This window comes from Cottoperca gobio, chromosome 16 (assembly GCF_900634415.1).
Source record: "Cottoperca gobio chromosome 16, fCotGob3.1, whole genome shotgun sequence".
NCBI classification, from domain to species: domain Eukaryota; kingdom Metazoa; phylum Chordata; class Actinopteri; order Perciformes; family Bovichtidae; genus Cottoperca; species Cottoperca gobio.
This window is the reverse complement of record NC_041370.1, coordinates 9,374,907-9,402,483: the sequence shown is the minus strand read 5'-3', so window position 1 is coordinate 9,402,483 and position 27,577 is coordinate 9,374,907. Positions and strand designations below refer to the sequence as shown.

The window sequence follows — 27,577 nt, the reverse complement described above, 5'->3', positions numbered from 1 at the left end:
GAGTGCTTCCATGTGTGTGTGTGTCAAGTGAAAGTGAGTGCATGAACAAGTGCAGCAGGACAGAGAGAGGGGGAGACAGAGGGAGAGAGATAGGGGAAGGGAGAAAGAGAGGGAGAGAGGATATGTTCCGTCAGAGAGGACACACTCCAGTGGCTGTGATTGAAGTATGGGCCAATTAACACGAGGAGCATTGAGCTCCAGCTGCACTCTTCTCTTCATTCCTCCGCTCCCCCACACTGCCATATTACCCCCGCACGACACACACACACACACACACACACACACACACACACACACACACACACACACACACACACACACACACACACACACACACACACACACTGACATTGATACACTGTGGGCACCACACTGTGCTGGCACTTTATCTTATCTTTTACTATAGCACAGCTATGGACCCAAGGAAATTATAGAGCCTACATGCAGCAGTGTTCTCGAGCACACTGCGGTCTTAAATGTGGACGAATGGAAAAACATTTTTTTAGTGTTCATCTTCAGGGGAATGGTTTCTTATTCCAGGCACTTACAGTGACTCACAGAGACTCTGCACTGTCTTCTAATGGTGTACAGTAGGCTATATATTAGTCTGCATATATCTCAGATGTTTTGTGTTGGCTGTGGAAAGCTGATTCAGTGCAGCCTGTGTGCCATAGGCAGCAGAGAGCAGGTCCATTACTCTGCATGACAGAATGGAATGAAGCAGCAGAGCCCCGACGTGGGGTAAACACAACGCTGAACACTGCACTTCCGCAACTCTACACTCCAGACTCCACAGACTCCTTCCCCCTTCACATTTTCCCAGCAGATCCGATGCCGCACACGGTCTGGCACGCTGCCTCCATTGGAGTTCAGTGGGAAAGGAACTCGGAGAGGCGTGGATGCCAGTAACTGACTTCTACCCGAGCGGTTACTTCCCTCTCTCGCGACTCACTCTTCTAGAGTCACCGCAGGCGCTCACTGCAGCTGTAGCATGCAGTTGAGGGGGGGGGGGGGATCTGATACTCTACAACGTTGCGATTGTTCTCCTACCATCACACTGACACCAAGAATCAAATTTTCATTTTGTGTTTAGAGGCTATACAACTTTTTTGTTTGTCTCTTTGGAGTTTGCAGGAATAATATAGGCTTCAGTGTAACCCTCTATAGAGAGATATACCTTCAAAGTACATGATTTGCCTTCAGCTACACAAAACTGCAAACCTTTTTTTTTTTACATTTTTCAAACCAGAGAAGTTGTTGCAAAAGCTGCACATGCAGAAGCCATTAATTACTTCCACCAATGAGGTTATGTTTTCGGTTTGTTTGTTTGTTTTTTTCCGACAGGATTATGGAAAAAACACTGTCCCGATTTGGCCTTGGCTGAGGTCTGTGGTCTCTGAGTGTCCTTGTACTTCCTACGTGTTTCACAGTGAGAATATAATGAAGTGTAAAGCACATGTTTAAGCGGAGATTTGATAAGATGTGTTTTGATTGTGAAGTACTGGCTGGCTGGCTTTGCCTGTGTGAATGTTTTCTCTCTCATCTTGTTGATTAGCTGTCTCTGTCAGCCTGAGAATATTCCTGCTCTTAAGTACTCGGTAAATATTCCTGAAGGTGTTTTTAGTTTGCTTCTAACCAGTCTCTGGCATGTACGGCAGCTTCTGTGCTGCTGTAAATGGCACTTTCTTTGTTTTAAAAAGACAAACTAAACAGGCTCAGCGGAAAAATAATGATACTGTACATACAGTAAGATTCTTATTACAGTGATTGACAAATTGAGAGATCAACACTGTAAGATACAAATACTTTGGTGTAAGTGCTGATATAGTAATTTAGACAGCAAATGGTGATTGAGGGTGCATGCATGATGAATTCAAAGTCTAAAGAAAATCATCAAAGAAAGTACTTTTTTGGTTTTGAATTCTATCTTTTTTTTTGCTTTTTTAGTCACTGCAGTACAATATTTATCCTACTACACAGTTCTGATAGGCCCCAAATAATCTAAATGAACATATTATCATCCAAATAACACAATAGCATGCGATGGACAGATCCTGGCAATGCTCTGAATAAAGCACACACGTTTAAGAAATGACTAAACATGTCTGAATAACTGACGGATTCCTTACCTTGAATCCTGCTCTATTCACCTTTTGACTAATTGATCCCAATTTAAACATCCCCTGTGTTGTTGGCAGTCCCTTTCCAAATATACATGCAGTATATGCAATTAGAATAGGGCTCCAAAGACTGAAGAGGAGAGTTGTTTAAAGCTAGAAGGGGAAACAATACATTAAATGTGAACATTTACATTTTAACAAAAGATTCATTTATGGTCACAAATCAAATGAAACCTTAATCTCTCTCCCTTTCTCTCACCCACACTCCCTTTCCCTTCTCTGTGTATGTGTGTGTGTGCGTGTGTGTGTGCGTGTGTGTGTTCACTGTGGGCCCCCTCACTACACGCTTTTTATGATTCAGTTTGAAGAATTTCACGGATTGGAACACATAATGAACGACTGTATATAGTAAGATATATTTAGATGAGGATTTGATTATAATGTGCTTGTGGCGCGCCTAGGACGGTGAAGTGTGTGCACGTCCGATAACATGCAGGATAGTGCGCTCTGCAGGAAAGTGGATACTGTATATTAGAATACACTGTGTTCACACTTGCAGCCAGGCTCTCTGTGATGAAATGGCACACGCTGGTTGAGCAGTGCAACGTAAACACCTCATGAGAGTGAAATACAGTGACAGGCCTAACAGTTAATGGCTCAGAGCTCAGCGCAGTAGAAAACAGCTCCACCACATGATATGATGTATCGTATTCCTGCAGCTTCGTCTTTGGCTCTCTCATTTTCTCTCTCTCCTCGTCTCTGCCCTTCCCTATTCTGTCCAGCCACATCTTCCTCGCCTTAAAGAAAACAAAAAAACAACAAAGCCCTGTTTTTCTCCTTCTCCTCTTCATTATTACATTCTCCTTTTCCCTCTCTCCTACTAACAGGTCTGTCTCTCCCTATCTCTCCACACCTCCATCTGTTTTTTTTAGCCGAAACTATCCGCCTCCCTCATTCGCCCTCTCATTCCACCTCTCTCTCCTCCCCTCTCTGTAGCCCCCCACCACTACCACCACGCACGCATACCCACAGCCCTGTCACTCAAAACATGAGGTTTGGCAGTGTATTTGTTTAGGCCAAACACGTATACACATCCCAGTAATCAATATTTCTTTTCCTGCTACTCTCCTCACATATTTTACGCCACCATCCCATCACACTTCGTCCTCCTTGTCTCCTCTTCTTCCAGCTCACCTCCTTCCCTCAATCAATCCCTTCAGTCCTTAAAGTCATATGCCTTGTATTTACAGTACCTTTTTTTATTCTCTTCATTTCACAGCTCTTCTTTGCTGCCTTTCTCTCATTCCTCCAGTTACTTTTTTATTCTCCACCCCCCCCCCCCCCCCCCCTTCTTCTTTCTTTTTCTACCCAAAAGACTGATCAGGGTCAGAGAATCGGCCGACTGTGACAAAGAGAGGAGAGTCGGATGAAGACGTTTTGCGGAAAACATAGAGAGGAGGAGAGGGGGGAAATAGAGAAAGGGACAGTGACTTTAGAGGGAATATTATGTCAGCAGGCCCCTGTTAATCAATACAACTGTGTTTGGTACCCGAAGCCATGAAAATAGGGAGAGGAGATGGGGAATAGGAAAGGATGGAGCACGAGAGGGAACGGGGAGAAAGTGAGAAGGAACGGGAGGGAGGGAAGTTGGCAACAGAAGTAAATTGAAAATGATGTGCTGTGTTTTCGTGTATGTGTGTGGCTCACATATTAACCCTGCTATCTCCCAGGTAGTCATTATCTTTCCGTGTGGTTGTTTGTGTGAGTGTGCGCGCACTGCATTAACCCTCATATCTCTCTATCATTAAGCTGCTCTACGGGCACGGTGTAGCCACACATTTATCTTGCGAGTGCGTGTGTGCATATTCAAACGCTTTGCATGCATGTGTGTGTGTGTGTGTGTGTGGATGCAGCTGTGTGAGGGCGAGTGTGTTTACAGTGATCTTAATTGTTGTTATCATTCATGCAGCACAATAACCACCTCCGCCCCCATCTTTGTCTCTGTCTGCTATTAACTCTCTCTCTCACTCTCACCCTCCTTCCCTCTAACGGCCAGTCTTATTTTTCCTCATATTGTTCCTTCTCAGCCTGCAGCCTAAATAGCACCCATTTCATCTTCTCTCTGTCTTGCTTTCTTTTCATTCCCTCTATTGTTTTTTCCCTCTCTGCATTCCTCGTCCAACATTTTCTCCAGCCAAAGCTAACTTTTACCCCATGATTGGATTCAGAATACATTACTCCGTCTTGCCTGTACGCAATCTCTGATCAGTTTCTGTCTCTCTTCTCCCTTTCTCCCTTTCTCCCTTTCTCCCTTTCTCCCTCTCTCTTTCTACACCTCCTTCTTCTGTGCATTTCTTTCACTCTTGATTTGATGTCCTCTGTACTGGAAATGATGGAAAACAAAAACACCTGAGTCTAACTTAATCTCTTCTTCTTCACTTTATTTTTCTACTCTTTGCTGTCTCTCTTTCTTTCAGGCACCCTCTCTAAGCGCGATATATATCTGCCTCCCCCCCTCGGCAGGTTGCCATGGTCGCCATACCTACTCTCTCTCTCCTATTGGTCCTGGCAGAGTGGGCAGGTCTGGTGGACGCTTCACCCCACCTCCTGCTCCGGCCTAGCCCGCGGGAGCGTGATGCAGGGGCCATGATGAACTTCAACATCGCCGTGATCCACGCCGGTGTTACGGTGCAAGCAGAGGCGGCCGTGGCGGGTTCTGGGGGAAGGGTGCTCTACCCTGGCTTCGGCCGGGTATACGGCTCCCTGGGGGAGAGCGTGATCACCCAGTGGGGCTCTGCTAACGTCATCTGGCTACAGGTTGGATACTGTCTCCTCTACCTACTGCTCATCCAGCGTTACTTGAAGGAAGGGAATAACAATGACCATCCATTATTCATACTCACTCCCATTATTTGAGCTGAATGAGCAGTACACTGCTGCCGTTGTGTGGGCGCTGCTGAATGAGCGGGCGTCTGCTCTTTGACCACAGCTTGTATTGTTAGCCAGACATGTCATGCATACTACAGACACTTTCCATATGAATAACACAAAGTCAAGACACACTGCCTTAGTTAGTCTAGTCAACTCTATTTGTCTCCCTGTCTTTATCCCCCTCTGTCTTTGTTCCTCTCTTTCTTCATTACTTCTATCATCTCCCAGGTGAATGACAGCAGTCCAAAGACGGTGCTGTCCCAGCTGTGTGAGCTGCTGGCGGCGCGGCCCCTGCAGGGTCTGGTTTATGAAGAGGAGAGACCGCCTCGCACGGCCTGGGGTCCTTTGGCCCCAATGCTGGAGTTTGTCTCTGCGCAAACAGGACTGCCCATAGTGGCTGTAGGAGGGGGAGCGGGGCTGGGGAGGATGCCACAGGTAGGAGGAGGGAGGTGGGGATTGTGGTGGGAGAGTGAAGAGGAAGTGTTTGCAGCGTGTGTGTGTGTGTGTGTGTGTGTGTGTGTGTGTGTGTGTGTGTGTGTGTGTGTGTGTGTGTGTGTGTGTGTGTGTGTGTGTGTGTGTGTGTGTGTGTGTGTGTGTGTGGTGTGTGGTGTGTGGTGTGTGGTGTGTGGTGTGACACAGAGAGGAGAGAATCAGGAGAATACAAGAGGGCAAAGGTCCAATACGTGTGATTGTGTAGCTCCAAATGTGAGGACTAGTGTGGAACAATGTTATTTAGGTGTGCGCTGTATACTGAAAAAGTATGGATTGACAGCTCTATGAATGGAGTATAAAGGGACAGCTGCTTATATTGCCATAACAACTTACAATGTCATAATGTCGCGTATCCTCTCTGTGAAGAAAAGGTTTGGGCAAGTGCCGGTGGGACGGAGGGAAAGTTGAAGGTCAGGGTCGCTGATCTGCTGAAACTCTGCAGTGTTTGATCTGTAAATGGCACCAACTGGGGCTGTCGCTCTGCCTCTGATGTTCCTGGGAGGGAGGCAATGAGCAGACATGGGTGTGTGTATGAGTGCATAAGTGTGTGTGTGTGTGTCTGTGTGTGTGTGTGTGTGTGTGTGTGTGTGTGTATACCAGAGAAACTAATGTCACATGATTTTCACAACCAACCGGGGGGGAAAAAAGAAACAAAAAGCATTGCATTTGTGCTTACAAATAACTGTTTTAACCATTTACTCTTGAGGAATTAAATTGTAACACTTTGATGAACTTCCTTTGAAGTTGTACCCTCGCCTAGTCCTCATCCCCTCCCATCCCCTGAACAGACTTTTAGAAACACTCCCTTCTGGACGTCATAGGAGAATTTGTGCAACAATCCTAGCTGTTTTAGTCCTGCGGCTGCACGAGTGCTGCTGCTCCATAAAAACGTCAAGCCTCGTGATGCCTCAATGTTGCGCATAAAGATGGAGCAGTCCAGAGAGTTGTAGTTCTTTGTAGTGAAAATGCTCTCTGTTACTAATTCGCTGCAGTTTAGACACAGCACAACTACAGAGGATGCATTTTACAGTGAGATTTTAAACCAAATGTGCTGCTCTCTTTCCCAAATCAGGAATCAGGTTCCATCTTTCTCCAGTTCAGCTCCTCTACTGCCCTCCAATTAGAGGTCATCTTTGAGGTGCTAGAGGAGTACGATTGGACATCCTTTTCCGTGGTGTGCACACGTCACCATGGCTACCAAGAGTTCCTGTCTGTGGTGGAGGGCCTGACCGACGGCTCGTTCATCGGCTGGGAGAAGAAGAGTGTGGTGATCCTCAACGTGACCGACGACCCTGGGGGGGCACGCACACGCAGACTGCTGAAGGAGAACGAGGCGCAGGTGAGACAGGGGGGAGGGAGGGGGGAAAGGGGGGAGGAAAGGGGAGGAAGTGCTGCGAGTATCATTGGGGGCCCCCTTTCTGACAGGTGGCTTCCCAGCTTTTTCCTTCCTTCTTCGTCTCTCCCTCTGTCCCTCCGCATCTCTCTCTCTCCCCTCTCTCCTCTATCCCTCTGTTCTTCTCTTCCCCTCCCTCCTGCCAAGGCAGAAAGAGTTTAACGGTACAGCAAAAACCACAAGTCAGTCTGATTTGCTGTCTGGTTGTCGGGTGGCATTGTGCGAATTGTTATGTGCAAGGTGCTAAAGAAGTTAACCACTTAACATACAGTTTTCTCCTTGTTTCTACTTAAGTTACACTTTAAAGTTGGAGAAAACATCTTGTTCCAAACTGTCAGTGTCACGTACAGTATATGTTCTCTATCGGCTTGTTCGAGCTCTTCATTGATACCGTATATGATGTTTACACCGAGTGAAATATTCATGGATGCACCCTTCCATCAAATGGAAATATTTGAGATGTCTTATGCATTATTTTGTACACATTTCCCCCCCCAAAATTTAGCTCGACTAAGTTTGTATCTCAGGAAACTGAAATCTCCGCTAGCATTTAAAATAAATGTCTGTGGGTTTGAGCAATGTTAGTGACCCACTGGCCTCTAAACCCCTCACCTCTGGAGACTTTTGACCTTATCGAATCCACCATTCCATTTTGATTTAATACCTTCCCTTCTTCTCAATGAAAATCTAATCACTCTCTCTCTTTATTTAACTTTATTTGTAGACACTCTCTCCCTATACAAGGTTGAAAACAGTATCAATCGTTTTTTGGTTATTCCGATGGTGAAACAAAACTCACTCCGCATTTCAAATTCACGTTGATTCAATACTGACCAGAATGACTCGTGGTTTCGGCTTGTACATCTAGTGTGTTTCATTCGCCTGCCCCCTCTCCCACCCCACTGCCTTGCTCGTTCTTCCCTTCCTTTCCTTACTTCTTTCAAACTTCCATTCTCACTTCCCGTGCTCCTCTCAACAAACTTTTTTTTTTTTACCCCACACTTCCTTTATCTCCCCGCCTCCCGCCGCCATACTCCCCTTAAACCTCCTCTTTGACCCCATGGTCCTCTTGTTGAATTTCTTCACTCATCTCCGTGTTCTTACGCTTACTCCACTTCCTCCTTCCCCCCCCTCTGCCTCCCCTCCTGCGTTTCTTTGCCTGGAGACAAGCTCACTCTCCTCTGCTGCCTTTCTGTTCACCTCGATCTCTGTATGGCTATCTTTCATTCCTTCAGTCCATCCCTCTTGCTGCATGTCTACCCGGCCACAGACTCTGCTTTCCGTTGGCTCGGTGTAGTCTGGGTCTCAATGTCATCGCTAATGTCCCAGCATGGCCACTGCAGCTCTGCGTGTGTGTGCGCAACTGTGTGTATTTGTGTCTCTAAGTGTGCGCGTTTGTATTGGATTCTTTAGACTCCACTCTCCTAGTGTCACTGTTAATATAACATACCGCCTGCAGCAGGTTGCCTATACGCAGTGCTTGCTTTTTAACCCTCTTTTTTTTTCATAACAAATCCCCTTCTTTTAGCTTTTTACTACTGCAGGGCTAATAAATGCTTGTGATTGCTTAGTGATGCGGTGTATGTTTGCATTACATGCTTTCTCTCTCTCTCTCTCTCTCTCTCTCTCTCTCTCTCTCTCTCTCTCTCTCTCTCTCTCTCTCTCTCTCTCCCTCTGCCACATATATGGTAATGTCCGCTACATTGTAGATGGCCTGAAGCAGGTCTCTGGGTCAATTTCTGCTCAAATCTCTTACTGTCTATCTTTTATTCCATTCCTCTTCCAGCTTCAGCCTCGTCAGTATGTCTTCTGCTCTCTCTCTCTTTCTCTCTCTCTCTCTCTCTCTCTCTCTCTCTCTCTCTCTCTCTCTCTCTCTCTCTCTCTCTCCTGTTGTATGTTCCTCTCTTTCTCCATTTCCCATCTTCAGATATTGTGTGTGTCTGTTTATAACTCTGATTCTCTCCTTCCCTCCTTAATTCAGTCTCCCTCTCTGTCTGTCGCCCTCTTCCTCCCTCCTTCCCTCCTTCCTCTTCCCCCTCTGTCACTCTCATTCCCTGCCTAATTCACTGGAGGTTTATTGGCATACAGGCAGGATTGTTTTGCCAAGCCATTACAGTTCAAAATTCAATGAAGGCGCAATTCTCAAAATGTGCTTTCAGTCTGTTTCCCTGACTCTTCCCCCTCCTCTTCTTCTATGAAAGAGTTGTCCTTCTCTTTTTTTTTTTGTCCTTCGATTCTCCTTTGTCTCTTTTCTTCACCGCGTCATTTTTTATATACTTCTTTTATTATAAATGCTCTCGATCTTTTCTGTCTTCTAAGGTATTTGTCATTATTTAACCCCCTCCCCCCTTAACCAGTTTCCGCTCAGCTCTGACCCCTTAAAGCCCTCTTTGGTCAATTTCTATCCCCCTTCTCTCCCTTCTCTCCCTCCTCTCCCTCCTACCTCAGCACTTTCAGCAGAGAGCTCATCCACTGTCACTGCTCTGTCTTTCTATGTTGCCTTTCACTCTCTTTAATGTTTTCTTCTCTCTTCCTCCCCAGCCACACTCCACACCGCCGCCCCTCCCCTGTCTTTTGCAAATATCTCTTATCTCTCCAGGCCCTGATTTCACCAAAATATGTCATCCTTTGCTTCTCTTCACCATCCCCCCTCCTCCCTTCCGTTCTCCATGGAGTGACTTTTCTGTTTTCCCACCTCTGATTTCTTCCCTCCATCTGCTCCGTCACCATCTCCTGTTGTCTCCAGGTCTTTTCTCCACCCGGCTTTTAATAACATGTGTCAGTGTTTAACCTCTTCCCCTTGTTTTCCCTCAGGTGTGTTTGGTCTTTAATCCCCCTAACCCCCCTCACACACTCCCTTTGCTTCCACTCCTCCCTATCTCTCTGCTATACCACTTACAGTTGTTTAATTTTCCCTTTCTTGTTTTACTCCTGTTTTCATTATTCATAACTGTAACTTTCGTTTCATCAGGCCCAAGCTCATTAGGCACAGCACCTTAGGTTGCCTCCTGCACCTCCTGGTTAGCACGCATCACATGCAGCCATGCAGTCTTCCCTCTTGCTGGTGTGTCTGCTTCCCTCCCTGAATCATATGTACGATTCCCATGAACCTTATCACATCAGCTTACAGCTATCTCTCCTCTTACCTCCCGCAGCACCTTGTTTTTTTCTTGATATGGCCTTTTCTGTCCAACCTCCTCTCCCGTTCAGGTGCACCTCTGCTCCAGCTCTGTCTTTCTCCCCTTACTTCTCCCACCCTCTGTCTCTTTCCACGTCTCCCCTGTCCCCTCCTTATCTCACTAGCGTGTATGTGTGTGTGTGTGTGTGTGTGTCTCCCCTCGTCCCTGTTCCCTCCCTGGCTTCCTGCTGTCCTCCAGGTACGCTTGCTGTACTGCTCCCAGGAGGAGGCTGAGCTGGTCTTCAAAGCCGCCTGGGCCGCCGGTCAGGCCGGAGCCTCGCACATGTGGTTCGCTGTGGGGCCAGCTCTCTCAGGTTTGAGCATGGAGAGCCTACCACGGGCTCTGTTTGCCGTCCGGCCCCAGGGCTGGAGGGACGAACCTCGCCGGAGGATCGCTCGTGGAGTATCTGTGCTGACTCACGGGGCGGTGGCCATGCGCAAGGATTACGGAACCACAGGCGGGCCAAACTTTGTCACCAACTGCATGACGGACGCCAATCAGACCCAGAGAGTGCGGGGCAGGATGAGGTGAGAGGGAGATAAGAGGAAAGAGGAAATCTCTAAAGGGAGAATGTGAGGAGGGCCGGAAGAGAGGGGAGTGGGGGGGCGGAGTACAAGGAAGTTGGCAAGCTTCAGTCAAAATCTATGAAAAAAGAAGAAAATGAAATAGAGACAGGATCAGGTGTATTCTACCAAACGAGTTGGTTCAGCGCCAGAATGATCTGGAAAGTACATGGTGGAGTTGGTAGATTCAGTGTCAGAGAGCAGGCACAGAGGGGATATCTGAATTTGGAGCTGGCTATCATCCATGCAAAATAGATGTTGTTGGTGCGTGTAGTTGTGAGTTGGCAAAATTACCCCAGCATCTGTAGCAAGCGGACCATGTCTCATGTATATTAATGAGCTGGCTTTAATATATTCCTCGTAGGCTGTGCAAACAGGCAGCAGCACACTCTAACAGGTAGTCAAAGTGGTTCTATTATCATCTTGGTTTGTTTTTTTACGCCAGTCATTCTTGCTCCAAATACAAACCACACACACATGATGTTGTTTAAAGAGACTACTGTATGTTTGAGCCAATAATATAATTAATGTGTTTATTTACAGTCATTTAGGCACAGCACAAACAGTATGGCAATTAAAGGGAAATGATTAATGTGCCGTTCTTTCCTCTTTGCTTATAATCTATGTCCGACAACAGAGAAGGAAGATGTTTTCCTTTATTACTTTGTATTTTTTTGCAGTGCTACCTGCTGTTCACTGTCTGTAACTACAAGCTGCTCTTCCATATGAGGCTTTCTGTCACGCAAAAAAAGCTTTCAGGCTTTGTGTTTTGAAGCCAGCAAGATGACATGAGGCGACAGTTAGAACGTCTGTCCTGTGTGATTATCAGACAAACTATAGAGCTCACAGCCGATGCAGAGAGCAGCAGTTGTTTGACTTCAAAGATCCTGACAATTCTGTGTGTCTGATCATTTGTCTGTAGATTTGATTAACAGACAAGCCCGCACTGTCACCATAGAGGTGCTGTGATTTAGTTTCCAGTGGGAAGAGAATAGGACAGGCTTACTGTTGCATCACGAGCAGCCTTTTGATTTGTATTTTCTCCTCTAAGAAAACAATTGTTTAACTTACTAATATTGTGTGTTTTCAGTCATTTACTTGCTCCTTCTTCTGTCTCCATTCATCCCTATGCAGATATTTCGGCAACATTACGCTTGGTGGTCGAGACTATTCCTTCAACACCGATGGTTACCTGGCCAACCCTTTCCTCGATGTGATTTCCTGGACACCTGGACGTGGATGGGAAGATGTAAGGACATGACATATTATCCTATTATTATTATTTTAATATATATATACATATTTATAATATTCTTTTGTTGTCTGCATAAGCTGTTTGAATCTGGGGATTCATGAGAAACTATTGCCTAGCAATTGAACCCAGAGCAGGTGTTGATTGGTTCTTGCATCTTCATCTCTCCATGTGAGGTAGAGGAGCAGATCCGTGCCGCATCTGAAATAAGAATATAAACCTGACAGTGACAATAGTCAGGTTGCATGGGTCACGTTCATGTAAAGTTCACTTTAGCGCTCAGTGCCCGGGGCAGAGGAGAGAAGTTGGCTGCTGATCATTTGACCGTGTTTTGTGTGCTCCTACTGTGATGTTCAGTGTCTGCTGTGTCTCTGTAACTCTGCTATTTCCTGGTTAAAACACTCTCACACACACACACACATACACACACACACACACACACACACACACACACACACACACACACACACACACACACACACACACATTTGTACAAATAATCACAATCATTAAGCAAACATGAGATATTATTTCCAGATTGTGAAATGTGAGGATTTAGGATTTTATATCTTTGTAAATTGAACATCTTGAGGTTTTGGACAGCTGGTCTAACAAAACAAGCGCCTCCATGGCCTCTGGGAAATTGTAATGGATCAGTTAATCAATAAAAAAGAAAATCCTCACAAGATTAAAGGATAGGTGCACATGTTTTCAAGTCTGTATTAATACAATACGTGCATGTCCGTATGCAGCTTTAAAGACATAATGGTTGCTGTAAAAAAAAGAAAGAGCGCCTTCCTAGTGCGATTTAATGGTAAGTGATGGAGGACAAAATCCACAGTTTTAGTTTGGTGCAAAAATGCTTTTTAAAGACAAGGTGAAGCTAATATGAGGCTTCAGCAGTCTGAATTATACAAATCAAGAGGTTATTCTCTTTGGTTTCAAATTCCCTCATTGTGATTCCCTGGACAGTGTTGCTGAGATACAGCAGAGGAATAGTAACACAAAAGAGTATTTTTGTACAAAAAGACTTGATTCTCAGACTGTTGGAGCTTCACGTACATTCCTCCATAGAAAGAGGACTGTGGATTTTGTCCCCCATCACTTACATCATTGAAGTTGCACCAGGAAGAGACACTTCACTGCCACTATAGAGGAAGCATTCTTTAGTCTTTAAAGGTACATTTGGGTGTGAGAGACTATTTATTATTTGTTTTCAGGTATTCTACTGTAAAATCAAATGCAGATTTAAGTAGTGCTGAAGAATTCTTTTTGTCATTACAATCTGGTTGTAGACTCACCATTGTTTTGTGTGTTTGCAGCAGTACCCCTGGCGTGTCATGCATATTCTATAAAGCTGTGGTTTGTTCTGAAATCCTTAATACGAAGCCCTGTCACCTGTTGGAGATGTTTTCCCTTTAATATGCCGGGACTTTACCCTCATCAGTGTCAGAAGAGAGAGCGATGCTTATTTTCTCAACCACACACCATCACCTCAACGCCACACTGTACGTGCCTAAAGACACACAGTATAGTGTCAGAACATACACTCTGCAACTGCACGTATAATCAGAAACACACACACACACACACACACACACACACACACACACACACACACACACACGGTGGTTCTCAGCCTCCTGCTGGTTTTAACAGCCCACCAGAGTCCAGTCTCAGCGTGTTGTAACATGCTGACTCCTGCCATATCCCTCAAATCCCTTTCAATTAGAAGCTCCTGCGCTGGTCCTTCGACTCTGCGCAAAACCCAGGGTACAAAAAACGCCCACATACACACACACATGCTTAGAACTTACACACAGACATCCACATGTGTGCGCACACAAATGAGGGCACATAGTGTATGCTTACACACGTATGCTTACACCCTTCTTGCATAAACCCTATTGCATGCACGCTCAAAATGAGGATAAGATGCCTGTATCTGCCTATTATGCACATCCACGCTGTTGGCTCTCCTTGAATATTTAATGTTCTCTTTACAATGACTGCACCATTACCTAGAGCCCCGGAGCACCCAGCTTAGCTTACTGAAACACTGCAGACTAGTACTGAAGGTTGTCCAGCATTAGCATAGCTTGTTTAAGATACACATACAGCTCGATGTTCCAGGATATTACTGTGATGTAATGAACATCCATTGACGCCACTCACGGCTGCTAAATGATACGTTTTTAGTTTTAAAGGGGCTCCCAGCGCTCAAACTTTTTGCGCCAAACAAGAATACTTTCTCTGCCTCAAAATATTCCAGCCATTTAAAGAGTCTGAAGTGGTTTTGGCTGTTCTTCTTCTGACGTATGTGTGTGCATTTTCTAGGTATTTGTCTGATCTATATATATGTGTGTGTGTATATATATATATATATATATATATATATATATGTATGTATGTGTGTGTGTGTGTGTGTGTATTGACTGTATATTTTTATTTATTTATGTGTGTGTGCACGAGTGTACAGTGTGTAAGCGCACTTTCCTTTGTGTGTGTCGCCTCAGTTACACTTGTCGTGACACTTACTGTAGATGAGACTTTTATCAGGTGATCGTGACAAGACGTGTCAAGTGATGCTGCAAGAGGAAGGCTCACAAAAAAAAGAAAGAAAAAAACAAACAAACTCTGCACTGAATCTTCTGGGGTGTGGTTTTGCCTTTTTTGCTGCTTTCAAAAGTCTGAATATGCCAAGCACCAGCATGCCAACACATCCAGAGGGCATGTAAAGAATAAAAAGAGAAGGGGAAACAATAATACAGCAAAGGGATGCTTGACAGACATTTTCAGGTCAACAGTGGACATAGAATAATGTGGTCTCACAACATCATCCCGGAACAGATGATACTGAAATGAAATCTGTGGCATGACTTGCTGTGCTTTTTAAACGTGTGAAAATGCTTTTTGACCAGTGCTTGACACATAAAAGAAATCCTCAAAACAAACCAAGTTATATTATGTTAAAGTTCAGTTCCAGGCTATTAAAAGGCGTAAAGGTTCGAAATGTGCCACAGAAACACTTCTGTCGCCATAGCTCCCTCAATAAGGTCCATTGTTTGTGCAAACATGAATCTATGAGTCACTTTCATCCTACTCAAAGCCATTATATGTAATTCTATGGCACTGTTGGATTCAACATTAAAGTAAATGTCTGGATAACCACTTTAATCCCATCCATCAGTGTAGCCTCTGCACATACACAGACGTTTCAGGTAATTGCTCCCAACTCACATAACAATGAACATTTAGAGACTGGTGTTCTAAAAAAAAAAAGAAGAGCGAGTTGGCACAATAACCTGTATGATACCTGTGCTATATAATTCAAACCGGTACTATAGTCCTGCAGTAAATACAACCTTTGTGAAGCTTATTATATTCAGGAATAATTCATCTCTGTAGTCATTGTGTGGCCAGCGTGTGCAATTTATTTTTCCGCATCTGTATCATGCAAGGGAGGACCGTATGAAGCTGGATACAATGTTTAGTGCAGGGCATTTGTGTGAGCCTGTATAATGTTGTATATGTGTTAATGTTGCTGTGAGTAACCTCCCTGTGTGACTAAGCACATGTATAAGGTTATGGTACTGTTTTCATTCTAACATAAAAAAAATTGTTCTTTTTAATGGACAATTATTTGAAAGTAAAGTCTCCTTAACAGTGAAACACTGCTCCTATTTTATAGTTTTATCTTGTAGCTTTCTTATATTAAACGTTCTAATATGTGACAGATACAGTGTTTACGCATGCAAACTGTACTTACAGTAACAGTAAAGTGGTTGTGTGGGTAACGGTGATGCTTCAGAGTCTTTCTTTACACTTTAATCATTTTGTAATTTAGAAACACAGCTCCCCCTATGCAAACCATAGGCCAGTATTAAAAAACCTTATTTCCATACCTCTTATCCAGCGTCTTCAAAGGCCTTTTCGGCTCAGTCTGTGGAGATATGATATCAGGAACTGTGATGTTGAGTCACTATATCACTGTAAACGAGTTACGTTACTGCCCAAAACAGAAGAGAAGTAGATTATAGATATTTCCTTACAGAGACTTGTTTATTTTCAGATGTTAGTTGGACACTTTATCTCTTCACTTGCTTTGTGTTCAATAGGGTTGTTGAGATTGCGTGGTTTTGTTTCTCATTATAAACAAACTTGGTATCCATTAAAAGAAACTAAGTATTTATTTTCAATGTTTGGACGATGATTGTGGTAGAAATGTGTAGAAATGTGTGCTCCACCTCTTTCTAATGTTTCTCTTGTCTGTTCCCCCAGGTAGGCTGGTGGGAGAACGGCGTGCTGAGGCTCCGGTACCCCGCCTGGTCCCGCTATGGGCCATTCCTTAAACCACCCGATGATGCCCAACACCTGCGAGTTGTCACGCTGGAGGAAAGGCCATTTGTCATTGTGGAGCTGGCAGACGCCGCATCTGGGACGTGCATCCGTGACTCAGTGCCCTGCAGACGACCCCTTAATGCCAGGTTTGAATCCTTTGGATTTGAGATATTGATGTGATTTATGTAGGATTTGATGTTGTTGACTTATTCCATACGATAGTGGTGTTAATAAATGGATACATGGAAATAATCATCAGAGAAATCAAGTGAAAAGTAAGAATAGTAGCCTCTCTACCTTATTTACCAGTGTTATGAATGGACTTCTTCAGCTCTCATGATGCCATCCAATTGAGGTGACATCAATCACCTATCAAAACTGTGGTCTCTTCACTCCCTGACCATAATCAATAACAGACTGCTCTCCAGAGGATCAGTGGAATGACTCAGGGGTCTGGAATCAGATACGACCACAGTGGAGCTTTATGGTTCATCAGCGTCTGAGGGGATGACAGCACCTATCCTACACTAGTCGATCAAACCTGTCACCAAGTGCTAGGCCTCAATATTCCTCCTCTCTGGCCAATTCATTCTGTTTTACTCCTTTTTATTTTCATTTCCTTTCACAATATTACACACCAATCAGGGTGCAGTCTATTAAGGCTTATTGTTTGACTCTTTAACTTTTTTTTTCTTTACTTAATTTGTCCTCTCTGTGACTCTTTCACAGTGCCATTCATGAGGGTGTGGCGCCCATGAAGCAGTGCTGCAAAGGCTTCTGCATTGACATCCTCAAGAGATTGGCCAAGATTGTCGGCTTCACCTATGACCTTTACTTAGTGACCAATGGGAAACATGGGAAGAAAATTGATGGGGTTTGGAACGGCATGATTGGAGAGGCAAGTCTTTGTGTGTGTGTGTGTGTGTGTGTGTGTGTGTGTGTGTGTGTGTGTGTGTGTGTGTGTGTGTGTGTGTGTGTGTATCCATGGTTCTGCCTGTCTGCCTTTGTGAGCAATGTGTTCTCAATGTCGGTTCTGTGTCACTTGCGTATGTGTGAAATTTGTGTGTGTGTGTACGTTTATATTTGTGCCTCTGCATATTTAATGTTGCATTTTCAGTCAAGAAGCCGCATAGTAGCATTCCTCTGCCTGTGCTCCTGCGTCCTGGGCGACCAGTTAAACGCTATGTGTCACATCAACAATCGCTGTGAGAGTTATGGCCACTTAAACACTGCCAGCAATCAGACAGCTGTCATTTATTACACACACACAAATCTGCAGACATAAACACTGTAATAGAGGCTAAAGAAATTACACACAGTTACACAAAATAGACAGACAAGCACGGTGGCTAACATATGCAGTGATCGCACACTCTCCCACAGTATGTTTATGTGCAGAGACACAAAGACACACACATCGTCAGACACCCCCTGGCTCGTTGCGATTTGTCCTTGATATTTTCTCGGCAATACACACTGAGGTTCATGATCTCCCATCAAGAAAGACACAGAGATGCTGGCAGAAAATAAAAAACGGCGCACACAAACAAACAAGCTCGCTCGCATGCTCACATACTGAGATCGATACGGGGGCTGCTGTTTCATTGAAGCAGCCCGCTGTTTCTATCTTTGTCCCAGAGGGAACTTGCCAAACGCCAGTTGTCACAGGTTCCAAAACAGTTCCACTGCGCTCCCCTGCTATATCATTTATAACTTGAGCCGGGGCCAGAGCTGTCTGTCGAATCTATTTTCACATGCAAAAGGCCAAGTGAATTTGTTTTCTAAAACTAATGTCTGTCTTTTGATCAGATGTTCCAAAGCCTGCCATTCTTTGATCAGGTAATCCAGAGACTTGGCAAAGTTGAGGGGAGGGTGCTTTGCTTTCCGCTTCGCTTCATTTTTCTGCTGATTTGCTCTGAAGAGCGGATGTGCCATGTCTAATGTAGATTAACATTTCACTTGTACAATCAGCAGACACAGCGTTTTTTCAGGTTTTTGTAGATGGTGGCAGGGGGGAGAAGGGCCCGAGCTCATTCGGTATGCTAAAGAGATGCACAAGAGACACGTGTTCGGTACTTGTACCAGATTGAATCCTTGGCCTTTCTCATGCGGGCACACATTGAGGAAGTACAAAGGGTCAAGGTGCAGAAATGTCACTATCTTACCTGGAAATAAACCTTTGAACTGTAAAAGATTGGCTTTCTCTGTAACCGCCACAGGAATTACCCATAATTAGATTTGTCTCTCACCACTGGTTCTCGTCCCCTCTAGGTGGTGTACAAGCGAGCCGACATGGCCATTGGCTCGCTGACTATCAATGAGGAGAGGTCAGAGGTCGTGGATTTCTCCGTCCCTTTTGTGGAGACGGGGATCAGTGTCATGGTCTCGCGTAGCAACGGAACTGTATCACCATCCGCTTTCTTAGGTGAGAGGCTCTGTTTATGTGAGGCGTCGAGCGGATGTACAGAATCTAATTTACTCGTAAAGTGTCGAGTTTGCATAAAGAGCCTAAGTCTTTGGCTGCTGGTCCTTACATCTAGATTAGCCGTTACTTTTTCTTAGCTTCCCGTGTCTTACTAACTTGTAGTTTTACTCCGTCAGCAGACTCAAGGCTCCAGCGGGAGAACAGTTATTGGCCTATAGACTGCACCGAGATGATTGTTAAAAGAGAAGCCGTGTTAATGGTTTCTACATTCACTGCATACAAGGCTCATCTCTGTATATGTATAAATATATATATATATATATATATATATATATATATATATATATATATATATATATATATATAAAGAGATGAGCCTTGTGTGTACATAATGTGCCAGGTTTATGAAACTTCCTTGTCCCCTCTATTGACCGGTTTTTAATTACGGTGATGTGAAATCTGACTGTAGTTACTGTAAGTCTTCGATCACAAGATTGGGTCTTTCTAGGAAAGAAAGCTTTTATGTGCTCTGCTTCCCTCACTTGGAATAGCCCCTTAAAAGACTTGAAACTAAGGTAATTGGTTTCTCCGCCTGATTTTAAAGCTCTTATAAGTATGATGGTTGGTACTTGTGACCGTGCATAGCTGTTTTAATATTTCAACACATTAATCTATTTTCTGCTATGTGTTCTTGTTGCGGTTCATTTTTTATGCTGCTGTCTTTGTCCAGGACACCTTCTGTAGAAAAGGGTTTTATCTGGTTAAATGTGGGTTGAATAAAATACAAATAATAATGATGATGATAATAATTTAATAATGCAGCACAACCCTGTTTTAATAGGCCCCTTGTGTTATGTGTTAATAAAAAAATGTTTGTTGTTGTTTCCCTTCCAAGAGCCCTACAGTCCTGCAGTGTGGGTGATGATGTTCGTCATGTGCCTGACCGTAGTGGCTGTGACCGTCTTCATTTTTGAGTTCTTCAGCCCTGTGGGCTACAATCGCAGTCTCCAGAACGGCAAGAGTGAGTGATGGATCAAAGCTGTCCGTCTTTCCCAGTCTGATAGATGGCTCTGCGTGCAGTCCACCGCTGTTGCCTGCAGGGATCAAAATGGACAAACATTGAAAAACACTTCTGGAATGTTGTTGAAAGATTTCAAAGTCAAAACTGATTTCTTTTGGCATGATAATTAACTTTTTTTGTTTTCTCGCTGTCTGATTGGTCAGTTGTCACATTCAGAATGAAAGCGATTGACATTTTGAATGCGCTGCTCTGAATCTTTAACTGTGAGTGTGGCGAAGAGGAAATTCTACCTACAGTATGTTGAATTGCATCCAAGTATTCTCAGTATTGAAGCAGCCATTTATTATTCAGCAGCATAGTTTGTACCCCTGTGATATTCAGTATGCCTGATGCCTCAGTCCAGTACCCGACCCGACTCGCCTCTTTTACTGCATGATTGCTGTGCTCTACATAATTTTACCTCTCTGTCATCCTCCCATATATCCCTCTCCTTCACTCTCATCTCTCTCCTTCCTTCCTTCTTTACTCCTGTTGTATAAAGGAAAGAGTGTTTGATCCCCTTGAACGGTGACTTGCACCATGTGGTTTAATCATTTGTAAGATTATGTACTGTAGCAGCTGAATTGAAAGCTGCCATCCTCGAAACGTATAGTCACCGCTTTATGAGCTTTGTTGTCAAAAAGCCTGCGAGGTATTTTCATATACAGTAAACCCATTTTACAGATCATTCAGGGAAGTTTAATTTGAATCCGCTTCTTCATCTGCAGTCAGACATTACTGAATACACAATTGTGCCGTGTACTGGCTGGATTGCCGTGTAGAAAAAAGTTAATGTTACAACTACTCATTACGCTGTTTTTCTCTCTCTCTCTCTCTTTTCCCTCCTTATCATTTTGTCCAGAGGCTGGAGGCTCTACTTTCACTATAGGAAAGTCTGTCTGGCTTCTGTGGGCTATTGTCTTCAACAACTCTGTGCCAGTGGAGAACCCCAGAGGAACCACGAGCAAGATCATGGTGCTGATCTGGGCCTTCTTCGCTGTCATCTTTCTGGCCTCCTACACTGCCAACCTGGCTGCCTTCATGATTCAGGAGGAGTACATTGACACAGTGTCAGGCCTCTCGGACAAGAAGGTACCTCATTGCTGGAATACTGATTAAGTAGGGAGAGCAGAAGGAGAATTAAAGTCTTAGAGTGAGCCAAATCCTGTGCATTTGAATGTTAAATTGATTAAAGCACAGGAATTTAGAAATGAATAAAATCTCATTTAACATAACTCAATTATCACAGTTCTTGAATACTTAAAAGACAGTACTAAATGCTTCTTTAAGTCCACACACTGCTCTCTTATCAAAGATTTGACTGTGCATGGAGCGTTGTAAGTTAGTCTGGAAAGTGGACAGAAATAGGTCAGACAGATTGGTGCACAGCCTGGTGTGTCTCATGCCCCTTCCGTCTCCCTCCCTTGCCTCCCTTTGCTCCGCTAGTTTCAGCATCCCGAGGAGCAGTACCCACCTCTGAAGTTTGGCACGGTTCCCAACGGGAGCACAGAAAAAAACATCCGCTCCAACTACCCAGACATGCACCAGTACATGGGCAAATACAACCAGAGAGGAGTGGAGGACGCCATCCTGAACCTAAAGACTGGGTCTGTCTGCTTCAACGTCTTGTTCATTCTCTCACATCTACCCGTAATCCTGCTGGATCTTTGTCTTTCTCCACATCTTTCTCAAATGATTGTTTGTTAGATGAAGGAAGTTGTTAAAAGTGTTTGCTTGAGACATACTATCTTAAGTTATCAAGACAACAAAAACCAAGATGCTCACATCACAAATGATTAATTACTGTTCCATGAGTTTAAGAAGAAAAAGTCCAACTTTACATACGGTAACTATGTTGTATCTATGAAGGATACAAGATACTCTGTGTTAGTGACCATGATTTTATTTTTTATAAATGTAACCAAAACAAAAAAATTGCTTAAAAAAAGTCAACTTAATATATAAAATCAGGATTCTTTAAAATAATTTAAAAAAATAGTAAACTCCTTGTACGTTGCACAAGGTGATGAAGAAAATACCTTTGTCAAATACGTTCTGATAAAGGCTTTTCATTATTAGACTTATACAGATAATAACAATTACTTAAAAATGACATTGACTACTGAAATATTTCTCCTAGAACATCCCTGTGCTGCCATTCAGATAAGGTGCAGGTACATTTAGTGCCCCTAAATGATCAAATGGAGAATTTCTGCTGTCATCTTTTGATGAAACATTGCCAACTTAAACTGATACTGACTACTCTCTGAGACGTTACAATACACTGTCACCAAAAAGTTTGTCAAGTAGCTGCGAGCGGTTGTATCGCTCAAGCTTTATCGACTTGATGTTCAAATTGCAATTTCTCTTATATGTTTCGCCTAAAGGTTGATGTTGATTCTTTACCTTGGAAACAGATGTTGACGATTTTCTACAAACAGTTTTTACTGTATTGCCATCAACACATTTAATGAGAAATAATGTGTGTGGTTATCATTTAATTACGTTTTTGGTGGAGTCCTACCTGCTGCCATTCATTTTTGTATTTTTTTTCCGTTCTCACTCTCTCACTAGCAGGCCATCGTACACACTGGCATTCTTTTCAACATCTTTTGTCACACTTCCTGCTTTCTTGCACAGATTCTCTCACCTTTACTCTCTCTCTATCTCCACCTTCACCGCTATCTCCACCCACCCACACAGTGCAAGCAGCATTTCCCTCTTCAGTTTCTAGTAGAATCTCTATCGCACGTCATGTGTTGGATAATCCCAGTTTAGTTTATCCTAAGCCTCTGTCATCGTTTCTCCCTCCCAATTGCCTTGACACCACAATTATAACATAGTGTTAACATGCACAAAAATGAGAAACTCTTGCTTTTCTCCTGCTGTCATTTTTCTCTTCCTTTAGTGCTTATCCTTCCCTTCCGCTCACGCCTCATCTGACCTCTTATCTCACCATTTCTCTCTTTTCTCCTTCCCTTTTTTTGTCCATTCTTTCCCGTCCCAGTGTGCTTTCTCGGTGTGTCTGTATTTAAACTTTATAATCCTCATCACTCTCTGGCTCTATCCCATGTCTTTTCCCCCTGAAGTGTGTAAATCTTTACCCCTCTCTCTCTCTCTCTCTCTCCCTGTCACTGCGCTCTTCGCATCGTATAAATCCCCATCCTCCTCCTCCCCTCCACCTCCTCCACCACCTTCCCGCTCCCTCTTACTCACACATCTTTCCCTGATCTCTGCCTTATTTTATTCTCCTTGTGTTTTCACTCTTTTCGCCAAACCTGCTTTACTATTCCAGCCATCCTTCTCTCTTCTTGTTATGATTTAACTTTTCATGCCCTCTCTATCATTCTCTGCGCCTGTCTGCCGTATATGTTTGCACCCTAACTCTCTTCCCAGGTATATCGCAGAAATCCACCTTTATTCCTCCTCCCCTGCCTCAGCCAGTCTCTCCATACCTCTGCTCCCTCTCTCCCATTAAATGATGAATGAATTCTCCCTTGATCCCTTTACAGGAAACTGGATGCTTTTATTTATGATGCTGCAGTATTGAACTATATGGCCAGGAAGGACGAAGGTTGTAAGGTAAGGACTAACCTTCACAGGGACTTTTGCTCACATACTAGATTCAACACATATGTATACTTGTCTCTTGCTCAGTTTTTTTTTTTGAAAATCTGCACATTGTCCTTTTTCCAAGGTGATGACCATAGGCTCGGGGAAGGTTTTTGCCACCACAGGCTACGGTATCGCCCTGCACAAAAACTCACGCTGGAAACGTCCTCTTGACCTGGCCCTGCTGCAGCTGGTGGGAGATGGTGAGAACTATGCGGAGGGGAAAATAATTAGGACTATGGAGGAGCAAAGGGAAGGTTATGGGTAAAATGACAGGATAGAGAAACGAGCGACAGAGTAGCACTAAGGTGGGGGGTCGATGGAGGACACAGGGGGTAGATGAATGAGAGGATGTTAAGAAGTGGATGGGGGGAGTACAAGATGTGGAGAGAGACATGGTGTTTCGATTTTGAGGGAATAATGGTGTGTAGGTGAGGGCTGACTGTAATGGTTAAGAGGTTTGTAGGGCTCTTTATTGGCTACAAGAGAGGAGGGGAAATAAAAAGGAAAGTAGGAGCAAGAGGAATATTATTTGTTAGTTTCAAGCATGGCAGAAATCTCTTGTTGGTGAAAGTGCACATGCCCCTCCCCCGTTTTCACTCATCTCCATCTATCCGACTTTCACTCTTTTCCCCCTTCCTCCTGCTCTGTGGTTGGTGGTAAAAGAAAAGAAACAGATTTACTTGTGTGAATCAGCGTTGTAAAATAAGATCATCACAACTTGTGCGGTAACAGATTCACTCTCATTACAGATTAGCTGATACTGACATAGAGAGTGAGGAAGTGTGAGAAAAAAGAGAACCTAAGAGACACACCTGAAAATACCCTGAACATTAGATGAGTGGCGCTGAAGCAAAAGAAACATGCAAAACCAGATTGGATAATTGCATAATTATATTAATATATATATTATTAAATAGCTATGGAAGCATTATTAGTATGCTGTTTGTCCGCTGCACACACTTGAGTCTAGGAATTATACATGGGAGGACAGTTCCTTGTATTTGACAGAGATAATCTGTTTTTAGTAATAGTTGTCAGTACACTAATGCTTGATTGTCATTTACATAGTCCGCCACACACATTTAATGTCTCAATCGGATGTTGCTTGTTTGGCTTTTCCTTGTGTTTTAAATCAGCTTTGCTTATGGCGTGGCGGACAAAGCCCTTTAGCTGTTTCTGGCACGCGGACACTTTAGCTGCTTACACACTGATAATGCCAATTTGGTGCCAAGATCTATTAAATAAGACCGCCGTCTGGAGCTGAATAGTTGGACCCGGGAAACGATGTGTGTGTGTGCTAGAAAAAGGAGAGCCCAGACAGCTTTGACATGCTATGTCTGTTGTTTCTTTTAATTTCTGGTACATTCCCTTGTCCTTGCTTATGTTCTGTGTCGCAAAAGCCCTTAACATCAGCTGTGTACGCTGGATGGATCTGGGTAGTGATGAATGCTGAGGTTTCTGGTTGTAGGCAGGCATTATTGGAGTGGATTACTAAGGAAGAGGATTAGTTTGTTTGGATGTGGAAGGAGGGAGTAGGGGGCTCACATTTAGCGTGCCCTCAAAGGCGGCATCTCAACAATCGCCCTGAGGCTCAAGGACTCTGCATCACACCTTCAGCCGGGGTAAATCATGTCACAGTGTTACATCATTATTGTACCATGCCGTGTTGAGTCATATCATTTTACAACTGCATTAGAGGGGCACTAGAGAAGTCCGCCGCTGCTTTGTCAACCCTGTGAGTGTATTGTTCTCCTTGTTGCTGCCTCTGGTGATTCATACCACAGCTTTAAGAGAAGGTCCATTGATCTCACTACAACTTGTATCATGATAAAGGCAAAATTGCTGAGCAGCAAGATTTCCTTTTTTCTCTCTTATCAGATCCCTTTCTATTTTTTGCGTAGTATCAGGATTTTGATTCTAAGAATGTATTATTCAGTGAGTAGATATTAAAAAAATGTGAGAAGCTGGGTTTACAGCTCCTAGCAGGCAGGGTTTTTTCATTTTTTTTCAGAAATCTTGCAGTGAATGCCGAGAGGTTTGTCATGTTGTGATAAAAGCACAGGATTGTACAGGTCATGGTTTACTGCTCAATAACTGTGGAGCTCAGCGTCTTTGGACATATCTGGCATCATGCCACACCTGGCACAAGCATGCACACAGGCACTTGCACATTTACACACAAATGCAGTATCCTTTATTAAATAATGTCTTTGTGCTGCACGCCAGCTCTGTGTTTGCAGTGTGCCAGCTCTACCTGACCTGACCTGCCAGTAACGACAGAGGTGGAGTGTGGATTTGACACACCTGTCAGATTTGGCAGGCCTGAGCTGGCTGCGACTGAGAGGTAGAGACAACTGCCATCACAAAGGCCTAAGGGAGGGAAGAAACCAGCGCAGTGAGAAAGAGTCAGATTGTAAAAGAGGGAGACGAAGAAGCACAAGATGAATCACTGGAAGTCAAATGGCAGGAAAGCCAGGAGATGAGACTTAGAGCTTAGAGAAAGGATTCGACTGGGGCTTGTGAAGTGGAGGACAGACATGAGACTACCTGTTTATCTGTACCCTTCACTAAGACACTTGCTGTTTTCACATCAGGCTCCTGTTTGGACACACAGCTGCTATTGAAGGTCAATGACACCGATAAATCCTCTTCAATGGGGCTCCGCTCCGCAGTTAAAAACAGACCTTTGTGTCTTGGAATGTATGTGTGTATGAATGAATCTAAGACAGGGAGTTGTTACCTGAGTCTGCCAGTGGGCTGCAGTAGCACTGTGTCCATCTGTTGCTGGAGCTGTAGGCCACGGCTGATTGGCTAATGATGTTCTACAGGAGACACATTAGCCAGATCACACAGATGACTGAGTCGGCTTCATCTAAGCTACGCAAGCACGGCTAATGATGGCACAAATGAAAAGCTAGAGCGTGAGTTTTTGCAGAGCGGTGTAGTGTTGCGAGTGGATGCCTGACTTGTCAGCTTTTAAACCCTGCTTTAGCACTTTGACTTAGAAATAGTTAGAGGCTGTAATATGCAGTAAAATGCAACCTTCAGACCCGGTTATTGCAGCGCTGCTCAGCCTGCCGTCGCTATTAATGTAACAGAAAGCTCTCATTATGAGTTCTGTGGGAGAATATACCTCTTTAATTCCATCATGAATCATACACTGCATCTTCCTGATGTCCATCACTATGGTTACACCAGCAACCCCCGCAGCCAATCACAGGTTTAGCAGGGCAGCTGAGATTAGTTAGGCCAGTGAGATCATAAATGAAAAGACAGAGTAGTGGGTACAGCGGTCTTGCCTGGTTCCTTGTAGGTTAACAGATGGGAATCTTGAATCCTCCTGAGCTTACCACCTTGATGGAGATTCTGACCATCCCTCCACCACAATTAAATGATTATGATCTTCTCCCTCTGCCTCTGTCCCTTCCCATCGTCTCTCCCCCTCTCTTCACATTTTTGTCTCTTCCTCTCTCCTCTCATCCTCTTCAAGCTGAGGAGTGTTCCTGCTGTTTGTCATAATGACACAATCTCAGCCTCTCATCCTCCATCTCTGCTTCCCTTGTTGCAGCTCCCTCTAACTCTCCCCGTGCCTCTGTCTGTCTCATTTCCCCTGATGCGTTCGTGGACAGAGAAAGAATGCCGCTCCCTCTCTCTCTCTTTGTAAAATATTCTTCCTAACTCTCTCATTACCTCCCTCCCTCTCTTCTATGCTTGTTCAACCACCTCACTGTTGCTCCTGGTCTCCCCTTCCCCTCCTCTCCTCATTTACTTTGGGTTACAATGTTGAGATTAGGTTGTCGGTGCCATTTTACTTCTCAGTGCTACTTCATTGTTTTGGACTCTCTCTCTCTGTCTCAGGCTCCCTCCTCTTTGTTACTTTGGACACAGTGCTGCTTTTTGTATACTGACCTCTGACCTTGAGGAGTCACCTTGGATAATGGGCAAACAGCAATACTGTAGACTTGTACTTAAGTGCTTATTAGCCCCATGGCCTCCCTGTATGCCCCATGTCACTATCTATTGCCCCTTGTATCTGTCTCTCTGTCTCACTGTATGTCTGTCTGTACAACCTTGAAACAACCCCGAGCCTTCTTGTATCCAACATGATCCCTTCTCTCATCTCTAAACGCCTTTATGTCTTGTCTTGTCCTGTCGTACTTTACGTTTACATTTCAATCCTCCTCTTCTAATCCATCCTCTTTCTCT

At 44.1% G+C, this 27,577-nt stretch overlaps 1 protein-coding gene across 1 annotated transcript in view; it reads left to right on the top strand.

Moving 5' to 3' along the window:
* grin2db (glutamate receptor, ionotropic, N-methyl D-aspartate 2D, b) overlaps window positions 1-27,577 on the top strand; it is a 44,649-nt gene that overhangs the window by 10,122 nt on the left and 6,950 nt on the right. Inside the window, 13 exon segments of the mRNA XM_029451038.1 lie at window positions 4,644-4,937; window positions 5,280-5,486; window positions 6,616-6,882; window positions 10,314-10,642; window positions 11,813-11,927; window positions 16,212-16,417; window positions 17,001-17,169; window positions 18,543-18,696; window positions 19,592-19,717; window positions 20,619-20,848; window positions 21,203-21,363; window positions 23,269-23,338; window positions 23,454-23,571. Of these exon segments, the coding sequence (XP_029306898.1) occupies window positions 4,650-4,937; window positions 5,280-5,486; window positions 6,616-6,882; window positions 10,314-10,642; window positions 11,813-11,927; window positions 16,212-16,417; window positions 17,001-17,169; window positions 18,543-18,696; window positions 19,592-19,717; window positions 20,619-20,848; window positions 21,203-21,363; window positions 23,269-23,338; window positions 23,454-23,571 (2,440 nt within the window). The 5' untranslated portion in view covers window positions 4,644-4,649.